The sequence below is a fragment of the Borostomias antarcticus genome, assembly GCF_949987555.1.
Source record: "Borostomias antarcticus genome assembly, chromosome: 30".
Taxonomy (NCBI): domain Eukaryota; kingdom Metazoa; phylum Chordata; class Actinopteri; order Stomiiformes; family Stomiidae; genus Borostomias; species Borostomias antarcticus.
The window spans coordinates 6,045,122-6,060,121 of record NC_140263.1 but is presented as its reverse complement, the minus strand read 5'-3'; the positions used below and the strand labels follow the sequence as shown (position 1 = coordinate 6,060,121).

At 48.0% G+C, this 15,000-nt stretch overlaps 1 protein-coding gene across 1 annotated transcript in view; it reads left to right on the top strand.

Annotated features, from left to right (window-relative positions):
* fbn2a (fibrillin 2a) overlaps positions 1-15,000 on the top strand; it is a gene marked incomplete at both ends in the record, with an annotated part of 77,593 nt that overhangs the window by 37,906 nt on the left and 24,687 nt on the right. The window contains 11 exon segments of the mRNA XM_084460185.1: positions 1,892-2,017; positions 7,238-7,357; positions 7,924-8,061; positions 9,153-9,203; positions 10,147-10,272; positions 10,640-10,867; positions 11,265-11,390; positions 11,741-11,869; positions 12,500-12,625; positions 13,355-13,480; positions 13,842-13,964. Coding sequence (XP_084316311.1) covers positions 1,892-2,017; positions 7,238-7,357; positions 7,924-8,061; positions 9,153-9,203; positions 10,147-10,272; positions 10,640-10,867; positions 11,265-11,390; positions 11,741-11,869; positions 12,500-12,625; positions 13,355-13,480; positions 13,842-13,964 — 1,419 coding nt within the window.

Below are 15,000 nucleotides of genomic sequence, written 5' to 3'. Positions count from 1 at the left end.
CCACCGGAGTTCATTCTGAAGTCTTTGGCAAAAAACTGTGTGGTTAGATTGACTTATGATCCCTCTCCTCCCGGCTCCACTAAAAGTAATGATAGAAACCCAGGTGCTCATTCCTCTACTGGAAAATATGAGCAGTTCTTTTGACCACTGTCTATAGTCCAAACACCAAGCCCATTAGCGATGTTGGAACCAAGAGCTGCTCCATTTTCAGACAAAATCATTGCTACTCGTCGGCCAGTTCAGCCGTGCTACATTTCACCACCGAGACAAATTGCCTTTCATGCATATTGAAATGACATCATGTGTGTAGCTGGCAGGGAGACGCAGACAGGAAGACGGAGTGCTTTAAAGAAGATGTTGAGTCACACTGCCAAAGACCTGTGGAGTGATGGAGAGAGGAGAGGAGGAGGAGGAGGAGGAGGAGGAGGAGGAGGAGAGGGAGAAACAAAAGCAGACTTAGCTTTGGATCGCCAAGCTTAGCACTTCAGCTAGAAACTCAGTAAGCTAGTGACCCTCCCATAATAAGAACTGTGAAGAGTAACACAAACATTGGTCCTCTTAGAATCTGCTACGTTCCCCAAATTTGACTTATGGGACTCACAAAACGTCTCTTTATACAAACTTTATTACAGCAAATAGCGAGGTTGGACTGGAGATCTTTAACAAAGCATAATTCAATGACTGTAAGGGAGAAGAAAGCCACATTGACTTGAACTACATCCTCTTTTGGGTTTGCTTAGTGAAGGTCCATGTCCCGCTGATCATTATGGGCCGAGAAGAGAAGGAGACATGCTGTGTTTCAGTGTTGTTATGTCAGAAACCCTTAATGGTGGCCCGTTTCTGACCCAGCAGCGGTCTCAGCCCAGTAGCACGGACCCCTCCGCTCCACCATATGTCCTGTGAAAGACTTTTACAGGATATTATTTCCACACTGCAATTATAGGCAGCTTTATAGGCTCCCCAACTTCCCTCCTCGTCTGACTCGGGCACGCTGGCAGTTGAAGTCCTTTGGGAGCAGAACATGTAGTACGGTACAACCCACCCCATGATGGAGGACGGAGGATAACATCAGGTTATCTTTAGAGAAGGGGCCACTGATATGAATATAAATATGAATAAGGTTTTATGGGTAATGTAGTTATTGTTCTTGAGAGTAATGTCATGAATCCAGAGAATGTGCTTCAGTGAAGTGAGCTTTGGTGAGGGTCATAAGTTGAAGATTAAGAATCTGTTTTCTTTTAACAGGTGTTAAAATGTACAGGTACAGCAGCGATGTAAGGTTCCCCCTGGTTCTAACATGAACACTAGTGATGTAAGGTTCCCCCTGGTTCTAACATGTACACTAGTGATGTAAGCTGGTTCTAACATGAACACTAGTGATGTAAGGTTCCCCCTGGTTCTAACATGAACACTAGTGATGTAAGCTGGTTCTAACATGAACACTAGTGATGTAGGCTGGTTCTAACATGAACACTAGTGATGTACGCTGGTTCTAACATGAACACTAGTGATGTAGGCTGGTTCTAACATGTACACTAGTGATGTAAGCTGGTTCTAACATGAACACTAGTGATGTAGGCTGGTTCTAACATGAACACTAGTGATGTCAGCTGGTTCTAACATGTACAGTAGTGAAGTAAGCTGGTTCACCCCCCCTTTTACTAGTCCCTAACCCCCCCCCATTATCTAGTAAGTAAGTAAGTACTTACTTACTTACTTACATACTTACTTACTTACTTACTTATCTGCTCTCTAACCCCCCTCATCTGGTCCCTAACCTTCATTTGACCTTTGTTTCTTCCATAGTGTTCAGCCAACAGTCCACTGTCCTTCTGGTTGTGTCAGGGGTCCTGAGAGACTCTGAGGTGTCCTCTGTGCTGCCTGTTTTCAGACATCGATGAGTGCCTGGTGAACCGTCTGCTCTGTGATAACGGCCTCTGCAGGAACGCCCCCGGGAGCTACAGCTGCACCTGCCCCAAGGGCTTCCTCTTCAGGCAAGACTCGGACACCTGCGAAGGTGAGTGTGTGTGTGTGTGTGTGTGTGTGTGTGTGTGTGTGTGTGTGTGTGTGTGTGTGTGTGTGTGTGTGTGAGAGAGAGAGAGAGAGAGAGAGAGAGAGAGAGGGAGAGTGAGAGAGAGGACCCATAGAAAACACACCTCAACACATGGAGTGAAGGTGTTAATCGGAAGCTGGTCCCTTTTCAGTGCTAAATATTGTTGAATGTTTTCTTGAGTGAATTTTATGTACGTGTTCTATGGGTTAGGGTTAGGGTTAGGGCTAGGTTAAAGGGGTTAGGGCTAGGTTAAAGGGGTTAGGGCTAGGTTAAAGGGGTTAGGGTTAGGTTAAAGGGGTTAGGGCTAGGTTAAAGGTGATAGGGCTAGGTTAAAGGTGATAGGGCAGGGTTAAAGGGGTTAGGGCTAGGTTAAAGGGGTTAGGGCTAGGTTAAAGGGGTTAGGGCTAGGTTAAAGGGGTTAGGGCTAGGTTAAAGGTGTTAGGGCTAGGTTAAAGGGGTTAGGGCAGGGTTAAAGGTGATAGGGCAGGGTTAAAGGGGTTAGGGCTAGGTTAAAGGGGTTAGGGCTAGGTTAAAGGGGTTAGGGCTAGGTTAAAGGGGTTAGGGCTAGGTTAAAGGTGCTAGGGCTAGGTTAAAGGTGATAGGGTTAGGTTAAAGGGGTTAGGGTTAGGTTAAAGGTGTTAGGGTTAGGTTAAAGGGGTTAGGGCTAGGTTAAAGGGGTTAGGGCTAGGTTAAAGGGGTTAGGGCTAGGTTAAAGAGGTTAGGGTTAGGTTAAAGGGGTTAGGGCTAGGTTAAAGGGGTTAGGGTTAGGTTAAAGGGGTTAGGGTTAGGTTAAAGGGGTTAGGGTTAGGTTAAAGGGGTTAGGGTTAGGTTAAAGGGGTTAGGGCTAGGTTAAAGGTGATAGGGCTAGGTTAAAGGTGTTAGGGTTAGGTTAAAGGGGTTAGGGTTAGGTTAAAGGGGTTAGGGTTAGGTTAAAGGGGTTAGGGCTAGGTTAAAGAGGTTAGGGTTAGGTTAAAGGGGTTAGGGCTAGGTTAAAGGGGTTAGGGCTAGGTTAAAGGGGTTAGGGTTAGGTTAAAGGGGTCAGGGTTAGGTTAAAGGGGTTAGGGTTAGGTTAAAGGGGTCAGGGCTAGGTTAAAGAGGTTAGGGTTAGGTTAAAGGGGTTAGGGCTAGGTTAAAGGGGTTAGGGTTAGGTTAAAGGGGTTAGGGTTAGGTTAAAGGGGTTAGGGTTAGGTTAAAGGGGTTAGGGTTAGGTTAAAGGGGTTAGGGCTAGGTTAAAGGTGATAGGGCTAGGTTAAAGGTGTTAGGGTTAGGTTAAAGGTGTTAGGGTTAGGTTAAAGGTGTTAGGGTTAGGTTAAAGGGGTCAGGGCTAGGTTAAAGGGGTCAGGGCTAGGTTAAAGGTGTTAGGGCTAGGTTAAAGGGGTTAGGGTTAGGTTAAAGGGGTCAGGGCTAGGTTAAAGGGGTCAGGGCTAGGTTAAAGGTGTTAGGGCTAGGTTAAAGGTGATAGGGCTAGGTTAAAGGTGTTAGGGTTAGGTTAAAGGGGTTAGGGTTAGGTTAAAGGGGTCAGGGCTAGGTTAAAGGGGATAGGGCTAGGTTAAAGGGGTTAGGGCTAGGTTAAAGGGGTTAGGGTTAGGTTAAAGGGGTCAGGGCTAGGTTAAAGGGGTTAGGGCTAGGTTAAAGGTGTTAGGGTTAGGTTAAAGGTGTTAGGGCTAGGTTAAAGGGGTTAGGGTTAGGTTAAAGGGGTTAGGGTTAGGTTAAAGGTGATAGGGTTAGGTTAAAGGGGTTAGGGCTAGGTTAAAGGTGATAGGGTTAGGTTAAAGGGGTCAGGGCTAGGTTAAAGGGGTTAGGGCTAGGTTAAAGGGGTCAGGGCTAGGTTAAAGGGGTTAGGGTTAGGTTAAAGGGGTCAGGGCTAGGTTAAAGGGGTTAGGGCTAGGTTAAAGGTGATAGGGTTAGGTTAAAGGGGTTAGGGCTAGGTTAAAGGTGTTAGGGTTAGGTTAAAGGTGTTAGGGCTAGGGCTAGGTTAAAGGGGTTAGGGCTAGGGTTAGGGTTAGGGCTAGGTTAAAGGTGATAGGGCTAGGTTAAAGGTGTTAGGGCTAGGTTAAAGGTGTTAGGGCTAGGTTAGAGGGGTTAGGGCTAGGTTAAAGGGGTTAGGGCTAGGTTAAAGGGGTTAGGGCTAGGTTAAAGGTGTTAGGGCTAGGGTCATGTTTGTTGGCATATATGGACTGTCACACTGTCACAAGCTGAAGATGATAGCAGTGTTAGTGTTCATCAGATGTCCTTATATGGGCAGGGCCAGCAGACAGAGGACTTAGCCACTGGTACGGCTTCTTCAACCTCCCAGTTCATATCTGAAACAGATGGTCCGTTTGATGTTATCCTCCAGCAACATTGAGTTATTCTCCCAGATGCACAGCCGGGCAAGTATGCCCTCAATATCTGAACTACGTTTGAAGTTGGTCCAAGATATACAGTGTGGGGTGCTTCTGACTGTACGTGCTATAGAAGGTCTGACAGGGAGGACTACCCACCTTCTAATCGCTCCGCTCCCACAGTAAGGATTCCTTATTCATCTGACCTCTCCTCATGACCTCTCCTCATGACCTCTCCTCATGACCTCTCCTCATGACCTGTCCTCATGACCTCTCCTCATGACCTGTCCTCATGACCTCTCCTCATGACCTCTCCTCATGACCTCTCCTCATGACCTGTCCTCATGACCTCTCCTCATGACCTGTCCTCATCACCTCTCCTCATGACCTGTCCTTATGACCTCTCCTCGTGACCTGTCCTCATGACCTCTCCTCATGACCTGTCCTTATGACCTCTCCTCGTGACCTGTCCTTATGACCTCTCCTCATGACCTGTCCTTATGACCTCTCCTCGTGACCTGTCCTTATGACCTCTCCTCATGACCTGTCCTTATGACCTCTCCTCATGACCTCTCCTCATGACCTGTCCTCATGACCTCTCCTCAATGACCTCTCCTCATGACCTCTCCTCAATGACCTCTCCTCATGACCTCTCCTCATGACCTGTCCTCATGACCTCTCCTCATGACCTCTCCTCATGACCTCTCCTCATGACCTGTCCTTATGACCTGTCCTCATGACCTCTCCTCATGACCTGTCCTCATCATCATGATGGAATTAGGAGCTCATGTAGGGAAGTGACCTGGAGCTGACAGCCCCTCCCCTATTCTGGCCCCATGTAATCCTGCAGTGAGACAACTCGTCTCTAACACTTCCTGTACTCGTCTCAAACACTTCCTGTACTCGTCTCAAACACTTCCTGTACTCGTCTCAAACACTTCCTGTACTCGTCTCAAACACTTCCTGTACTCGTTCATACCTAGAGACACCAGGGTCTCAATCCCAGTCGTTTCTGTGAACAGAATAGAACACAACGTGTATTTTCCATGTATGGGCACAGGTACATTGGAATTCTTGTAATAGTATCTTACAGTATCTTATCAGTGCTAATCAGTTCCTCGTTCCATCCCTGGGTACTCAGGTTGTGTGTATTCTTCTTCCCCCTGGTCTCCCCCTCTCACCCTGGCTAAATCAAGCGCTAGATAGAGCAGTAAAGGGTGGACTGCCCCCCCCCCGCCGGCCCCTGTGTGAGGCCCCTGACTCTAGGACCCCCGGCCATCCTGATTAAGCTCTTGCCTGAGGCCTCATCCACTCCTCACAAGCCTGTGTGGAATTCATTGCCAGTCGAGGGGAAACGACTTAATGGATCTAATTGGCTGTGAAAATGTGTTCCTCCTCTCTCCATATGGACCTCCGCAGGGGGGCTGCTCGCTCTGCTGTGGGGGGTCACTCCTGGAAGACAAACAACCAGCCTACAGTTAGACCTCAGTCCAGGCAGCGCCATGTTTAAAAAACATTAGAAGACTGTTGCACATATCGCAGCCCATTCTCAGTGGCCTTGTTACAAACAACCATTCATTGTACCTTATTTTGACCATGGCTTCTGGGAGAGTAGTGAATACTAACATTGCCACTGACTGAAGAGTGCTTCTTCTGTCCAGGGCGTTCCAGAATGTTCTGACAGGATTAATTCGTTCTGGATGAAAGCACATAGGTACAGTGTGCACTACCCTGTCCAGGGCAATTGTATGATGTCATTCCTGGCTGTGGAGCAGACCTCTAACACAGGTGGCTTTGAGCTGTCTTGTTCTAGAACGTTCTAGCCTTCAGATGAACTGTTGACTACGGATGGCCGTGGTTCTGCTGGCGGAAGGGGACGCAGGGAGCGCAGTTTAAACCTGCTGGTTTACAGAGCAGTAAATGAGAGGCCCCAGGCTCCTGGTTTGGGCATCGGGGATCCTGGTTTGGGCATCGGGGATCCTGGTTTGGGCATCGGAGCTCCTGGTTTACTTACTGTACGCTGTGTGGAAGACGTCCAGACGGATCACTTTGCTGAGCTGGTTAATGAGCTATGAAAGCGAGAGGAACAGTGTGCAGTCTTAGTGATTGGTTTTTATTAGTCCCATATTCAGAAACAGCTATGGGACAGTATTAAGATGAAGGGTGAGCAACGTTCATCCTCACTTTTATGGGAATACCAGAGATAAAATGCTGGAGCAGTCAGGCATCTTTTCCTGGAAGTTCTGAGTGAAAAGGTTCATGTTTTTCTGAGCGAAGAACCAGTGGATGTCTCTGCTCACACGGCTTCTCGAGCCAAAATAATATACCAAAGCATCACAATATGTAACCGTGTATACAGTGTGCTTTATGAATCAGTATTTATAATGGAATAAATAACATAAACATCATTAACGTTGCCTTGTCGTGCCAGGTAGCTACAGACAGAATGAGACAACAGAAAAGGGTTCATTGTGCTGCTGCTCTGTTGAAAACAAAGTTGAGGTTCGGTCTTGTCGACAATAGTCCATTTGTTGCTGCTCCTAGAAGCAGATGGAAGTAAAAAAAACAACTCTGGCAGTCAATAAGACGGCATGTAAGTGATTATGCTGATTAGCTTCTGGCTGGAGGTGGAGACAGTACATTCCTGATACCTTCTCTTTTCTTTGAATTCCAGGAATTTCAAAGAAGAAAACAATTTATTCCTGATTCAGAATGGGCATGGGATTTAATTCTTTCCAGTTGGGGAATACGGTTTCCTCTCCCTGGTGTGTAGGAGGACGTCTAGGAGGTGTCCCCTGTTTATGTCTTCCTGTTTTAGAGACGTTGTGACGTTGTCCCCCCCTCCTGTCCCGGTCTGTAGACGTGAACGAGTGTGAGGGTCGTCCGTGTCTCAGCGGGGCGTGCAGGAACACCGCCGGCTCCTTCAGCTGCGAGTGCTCCTCCGGCAGCAAGCTGGACGCCACCGGCCTCATCTGCATCGGTATGTATACTACTGAACACTACCGGTCTCACCTGTATCAATACTGAACACTACCGGTCTCACCTGTATCAATACTGAACACTACCGGTCTCACCTGTATCAATACTGAACACTACCGGTCTCACCTGTATCAATACTGAACACTACCGGTCTCACCTGTATCAATACTGAACACTACTGGTCTCATCTGTACCAATACTGAACACTACCGGTCTCATCTGCATCGGTATGTACTGAACACCAGTGGTCAGTATCCCGGCAGGTCGTTATACCGACTGACAGGTCAACACGATGAAAAGGAGCAGCAGGAATGTTTCATGTATTGAACAAACATCAGTTGAAGTTCATTGTATTGTATCAAAAAAAGGCTACATAGTCTATTAAAACCACCTTAATGCATGAGGTCTGAAGCTCAGAAGCTGGACCTCCTTGTACCCGACACCTTTACCTGGGTGTTCTGACTCAGGCCAGCGGAGGGCTCTGGGCCCCCCCCCCCGTCTCCTGACGCTGCTCCGCCCCCCCCCCCCCTCCCCCCGTCTCCTGACCTGACGCTGCTCCGTCCACAGACAGCCTGAAGGGCACCTGCTGGCTCAACGTCCTGGACGGCCGCTGTGAGGTCAACATCAACGGCGGCACGCTGAAGTCGGAGTGCTGCGCCTCGCTGGGCGCCGCCTGGGGCAGTCCCTGTGAGCCCTGTGAGATCGGTGAGCAGCTCCTCATTCACCCTGTCATACACCCGTTCACACAACTCCTCATTCACCCTGTCATACACCCTTCCACACAACTCCTCATTCACCCTGTCATACACCCGTTCACACAACTCCTCATTCACCCTGTCATACACCCTTCCACACAACTCCTCATTCGCCCTGTCATACACCCTTTCACACAACTCCTCATTCACCCTGTCATACACCCTTCCACACAACTCCTCATTCACCCTGTCATACACCCTTCCACACAACTCCTCACTTGAATACTTGGACCCCCAAGCCTAAGACTAAATATTTAAAGTGTTGCTATGAGTGACATGGCTTTGGACATGGCCACGTGAGAGAAATACGCAACTATTATAAACTATTTTTTGTTGTTGTTATTAAATTCAATCCCATCCTCATGACAGCAGTATTACTTGGAACTACAGAAGCTGGCACGTTGTTTCAAGTGGTCTGACACGTTGCCCAGTGCTGTAAATGTCCACCCACACCCCTCTGGTCGTCACTCTCCCTGACTGAAACTGCCTCACAGTGTGATGGTCTCTCTCTGTTCTCTCTCTCTGTTCTCTCTCTGATTTCGTGGTCACACACAATCCACCCATAACGGCTCTGCCAGAAGGCTGAGGACGAACCAAGCCTCAAAAAAAGCTTTATTTAAATCGGTGGGTTTTTCAGCGGCGAAAGACAAAGCAAGATAAATGCAACGCTTTCCACATCCTGACACGTCAATGATGATATTGTCCTTGCGTAATGTACCACACACGACTTGTCTTTTGGGGAATTTGGGTCATTTTATACATTAACATCTAATTTATCAGTTCTTTTCATAGCTCCACTCATATTTCTGTCAGTGCTGATAATAAAAAATAAAATAATAATAATGTGGTGCTCCTCAACCCCAACGGGCAGAATATTATAATGGTTAGCATGTGTTTTTACTGTACGCCTTCCCTTCCCTCCATCTCAAGCGTTGTCCCAGTCCAGGTCGTGGTCTTGACTAGAACGGCTTCTGTTCCCCTACAGTAGCTTACACTGTAAAATATGAGCTCAACATTTCACATTCCCACATTATTTTCCAGACACCATCTGTTCCAGGGGCTTTGCCCGGCCGCGGGGAGTCACATGTGAAGGTAAGCGTTCGGTGTTACAGGTGTTCTGGAGATGGGAACATTGCTAGCTGTCTCTGCACTGACGAATGTCCCAGGGTCGGAGTCGCCATGCCCTGCAGACCTAAGATGGCCTCCACAAGTTATGCCAACTCTGGTCCATTTTAATTTAAAATACATTGAACAGAAACCCAGCCCATAAACCTCACTTTTTTTTAATAATGTTTGAGAGGAACATTGAGATGCTGGTAGATGTTTGAGGGTCAACATCATCCTGGTCCTTGACCGATGGCCGATCCGAAGTTGAGATATTTTCCACCAAGCTTGTAAAGACCTGTTCTGTTCTGAGGCCAACATGGAATCCAAGAGATGGAGATGAGGATCAGGTCGTACCAACATGTACGTAGCTGAGGGGAGCAATAACTCTCCTCCTCACCGACCCCTCGTCATCAGTCAGCGAACCCAGGCATTGGCTCTGGACCTGGGGTCATCGGGTCACCTGAGGGAGGGTCTCCTGGATGTCTGACATGAGCAAGTCACTGAGATTCAGGACACATAGCAGGTTATGGTTGATTTAATGGTGCGTTCGTTTATAACTGGGAGGTGTCAAATTGTGACTTGCTACTAGGAATGATTAAATAAAACGCCGCATGAACTCACACTTCCTCGTCGCAAATTCGGATGTTTCTCAGCCCCCATTTGCCGGCTGACGTCAATATCATATCATCATCGTATCATTCGCTATAGCTCGAATCCACACAGGTCAGAGGTAGGTATTTTGCCACTTGCGACTCGCCACCTCCGACCACAAACGAACGCACCATTAGGTCTTAGCAAAAAAGAAAAGAAAATGTTTGAGTTAACGAAAAGGTATTGAACTTGGTGTTCAGGACACACTGACTGGTCTGTGGTTCCGGAGGAAGGCTGTGATGAAGTGGTTCCCCCACGGTTCTCTCTGCTCCTACAGATGTGAACGAATGTGAAGTGTTCCCTGGCGTCTGTCCCAACGGCCACTGTGTGAACGCCATCGGCTCCTTCAGGTGCCAGTGTCCCGATGGCCTGACCCTGGACGCCACCGGCCGCGTGTGTGTAGGTATGTTGGTGAGGGTGGGGCGTGTGTGTAGGTATGTTGGTGAGGAGGGGGGGGGGGGGGTGTAGGTATGATTGATGAGTGATGGTATTATGGTTACTTATGATCATATACAATGGTTCAGATCAAAACGTTGACAAAACTAGCACTTTTGAGAAAGTCTGATAATTGCTCTACCACCGTTTTGGTCATACAATGGATGTGGGTGGGCACCTTGAAAAATCATTCAAAAAACATGTTAAACTCTCAATTTCAAAGAAAATGTCAAGGTGCCCACCCACACACCCATTGTATGACCAAAACGGTGGCTAAACATGTTCCCTTTACTACTCCTTTAACACGCCGCACTTAAACTTTAAACTGATTCCAGACGTCCGCTCGGAGTACTGCTACCTCACGTTCGACGAGGACTCGTGCGCCAAGCCGGTGGCCGGGCGCTTCCGCATGGACGCCTGCTGCTGCACGGTGGGCGGGGCCTGGGGGAAGGAGTGCGAGGCCTGTCCGGCGCCCGGGACACGCCAGTATGAGGCGCTCTGTCCCAGAGGGCCCGGCTTCGCCAACCGAGGAGACGTCATCACCGGACGCCCCCTCTACAAAGGTCCAAAACTCAACTGCATCAAACTAATACTTTCTGAGATGTATTTGATTTACCTCAGAATTGGCACTTTTGGAAATGTTCCCATTTCTGGCAAATTGTATGTATTTGCAAACAATTTGTCCCACGTCTGGCATGGTGAAACCATACATTAATTCTGTCCACTGGCTCATGGTGTTTGATTGTAGTGCTTCTATTTAAAAGCTATGATATCCTGCGACATAAAGCAGCCAATCACAGCAGGTTTTGCATTGATGCAGAATTTCAAATATTTATATATTATATTAATTTATTTTCTGTATGTATCCTTATCAGTTGTAAAGGCTCAGCCTACCAGGACACACTCCAGACAAGCTGGTCACTGTCATCATTAATGTGTCTTTGTACATTTCCTTCGTAGACATTAATGAGTGTAAAGTGTTCCCCAGCCTCTGTACTCATGGAAAGTGCCGGAACACCATTGGCAGCTTCAGGTGTCGCTGTGACGGCGGCTTCGCCCTCGATACGGAGGAACACAACTGCACAGGTGCGTCTGTGAGGTCAGCTGTTCGGTCAATCATACCAGCAAGGGAAATTGATCAAGCTCGTATATATAGGATATACATTTTGCAACCCAAGCAGTTATGTACACACACACACACACACACACACACGCACACTTTATCCCCAGAGCCCATTCAAAGCCATGCCAGCGCCGTGTGTGTGTGTGTGTGTGTGTGTGTGTGTGTGTGTGTGTGTGACGGCGTCTCCTGCCCCCTCAGACATAGACGAGTGCCGTATCTCCCCTGACCTGTGTGGTCACGCCGTGTGTGTGTGTGTGTGTGTGTGTGTGTGTGTGTGTGTGTGTGTGTGTGACGGCGTCTCCTGCCCCCTCAGACATAGACGAGTGCCGTATCTCCCCTGACCTGTGTGGTCACGGCGTGTGCCTCAACACGCCCGGGAGCTTTGAGTGCCAGTGCCAGGACGGCTACGAGAGCGGCTTCATGATGATGAAGAACTGCATGGGTGAGTTCACTCTGTCACTCTCACACTGGCTCACTCTTACACTGGCTCACTCTCACTTTCCCTCACTCTGTCTCACTCTCACTTTCTCTCACTCTGTCTCTCTCACACTCTCACTTTCTCTCACTCTCACTCTCTCACTCACACTCTCTCACGTTATCTCCCTCTCTCACTCACTCTCACTCCCATTTTCACTCTCTCACTCTCTCTCACTCTCATTTTCATGCTTTCTCACTCTCACACTCTCTTACTCTGTCTCAATCTCAGTCTCTCACACTCACACTCTCTCCCACTCTCTCCCACTCTCTCACACTCTCTAAAACTCTCTCACACTCTCTCACACTCTCTCACACTCTCTCACACTCTCTACCACTCTCTCCCACTCTCTCACACTCTCTCACACTCTCTAAAACTCTCACACTCTCTCACACTCTCTAAAACTCTCTCACACTCTCTAAAACTCTCTCCCACTCTCTCACACTCTCTAAAACTCTCTCACACTCTCTCACACTCTCTAAAACTCTCCCACTCTCTCACACTCTCTCACACTCTCTGAAACTCTCTCACACTCTCTCTCACTCCGTCACTCTCATGCTCTCTCTCTCACTCTCTCTCCTGTGTGTTTCCTGTCAGACGTGGACGAGTGTGAGCGGGACCCGTCTCTCTGTCGCGGGGGCTCGTGTGAGAACACCGAGGGCAGCTACGAGTGTGTGTGTCCCCCAGGACACCAGCTCACCCTGGACAGAGCGGCCTGCGAGGGTGAGTCAGGGCAGCTACGAGTGTGTGTGTGTCCCAGGACACCAGCTCACCCTGGACAGAGCGTCCTGCGAGGGTGAGTCAGGGCAGCTACGAGTGTGTGTGTCCCCCAGGACACCAGCTCACCCTGGACAGGGCGGCCTGCGAGGGTGAGTCATAGTGTGTGTGTCCTCCAGGACACCAGCTCACCCTGGACAGGGCGGCCTGCGAGGGTGAGGCACCACTGCTAAGCATGTAGATTAGCCTACTAGGCCTACTGTATTTGTTAAATAATAGCCTACAGCCTAGGCCACGTTAGCCTACATCGGTTGTTTTAGAGACATTCTTTTAGGCTACAATAGATGTATTTTTTGGACCCCCCCAGATGTGAATGAGTGATGTATTTAGATGTGAACGAGTGATGTATTTTTTGGACCCCCCCAGATGTGAATGAGTGATGTATTTAGATGTGAATGAGTGATGTATTTAGATGTGAATGAGTGATGTATTTAGATGTGAATGAGTGATGTATTTAGATGTGAATGAGTGATGTATTTAGATGTGAATGAGTGATGTATTTAGATGTGAATGGGTGATGTATTTAGATGTGAATGAGTGATGTATTTAGATGTGAACGAGTGATGTATTTAGATGTGAATGAGTGATGTATTTAGATGTGAATGAGTGATGTATTTAGATGTGAATGAGTGATGTATTTAGATGTGAATGAGTGATGTATTTTTGGACCCCCAGATGTGAACGAGTGTGAGCTGAGTAGCAGTCTGTGCCGGAATGGGAAGTGCCTGAACGTGGGCGGGACCTACCACTGCTCATGTGACTCTGGTTACCAGGCAACCCCTGATAGGCGGGGCTGCACAGGTATGAAAGGACCTCATTGGTCGCCACGTTTCATATTCATATACATAAACATCATGTGCTCATTTCGATTGAAAGACTTGAGACTTTTCCATTAATCTTTTTTTAGCAGTGTGTGTGATGCTCCTAATATACTGTGATTACAGTACATTCAATTAACCACTTGACTTCAATTAAGTGTGATTTTTGATTTTCTGTGTGTGTGTGTGTGTGTGTGTGTGTGTGTGTGTGGTCTTGTGTGTGCGTGTGTGTATGTTTGCTCTTCGATGTGTGTCTCACTGTGATTTTTGATTATCTGTGTGTGTGTATGTGTGTGTGTATGTGTGTGTGTGTGCATGCGCGTGCATGTGTGTGTGTGTTCCAGATATTGACGAGTGCACCATAGAGAACGGAGGGTGTGACCTCCACTGCACCAACTCTGACGGCAGCTACGAGTGCAGCTGCAACGCCGGCTACGCCCTGCTACCAGACCACAGGAGCTGCATCGGTACACACACACACACACACACACACACACACACTCACTCACACACACACTCACATACACTCACACTCACACACACACACTCACTCACACACACACACACACACTCACACACACTCACACACACACACACACACACACTCACACACACACACAGACACTCACTCACACACACACACACTCACACACACACACACACACACACACACGCCCTGCTACCAGACCACAGGAGCTGCATCGGCACACACACACACACACACACACACACACACACACACACACACACACACTCACACACACACTCACATACACTCACACTCACACACACACACTCACTCACACACACACACACACTCACACACACACACACTCACTTAAACACACACACACACACACACACACACTCACTCACTCACTCACTCACACACACGCTGACTAGGGCCGGGTATTGGCGAAGACCTCACGATATGATACATCATTTATATATCTATATCTACTCATGATCTTGTTCTGTTTGTTTGTCAATGTGAAAGGCGGAAACAAATCTGTCTGTATTGATGTTATTGAACAGCGCTCTCCCTGACTAGCCTGGCTTCACTATCCTGATCACGTGACCTCACTTCCTGTTTCTCTCCGCAGATCAGTCTGGCCACGCCCCCATTCAGACTAAGCTCCACCCGCCACATATTTGCTGAGCCAATCACAACCGTTTATCTAATATGGGGCGGGCTTCATACAGTACAAACGACTGTACCCACTTGATACGATGATACGACCACTAACCCACGTTCCGTTGCTCTGATTGGTTGTATGTCTGTCCAATAGGCTCAGTGCACCAGCTCCACTACTTCCTGAAAGTCACATGGCATCTTTATTTCCTGTCCTATATGATTGGATTAAGTGATTAATCAGACCGGCAGACCCAGCGCACACCTGATTAATCACTTAATCCAATCATATAGGACAGGAAATAAAGATGCCATGTGACTTTCAGGAAGTAGTGGAGCTGGTGCACAGAGCCTGTTGCGTTCAGAGACAT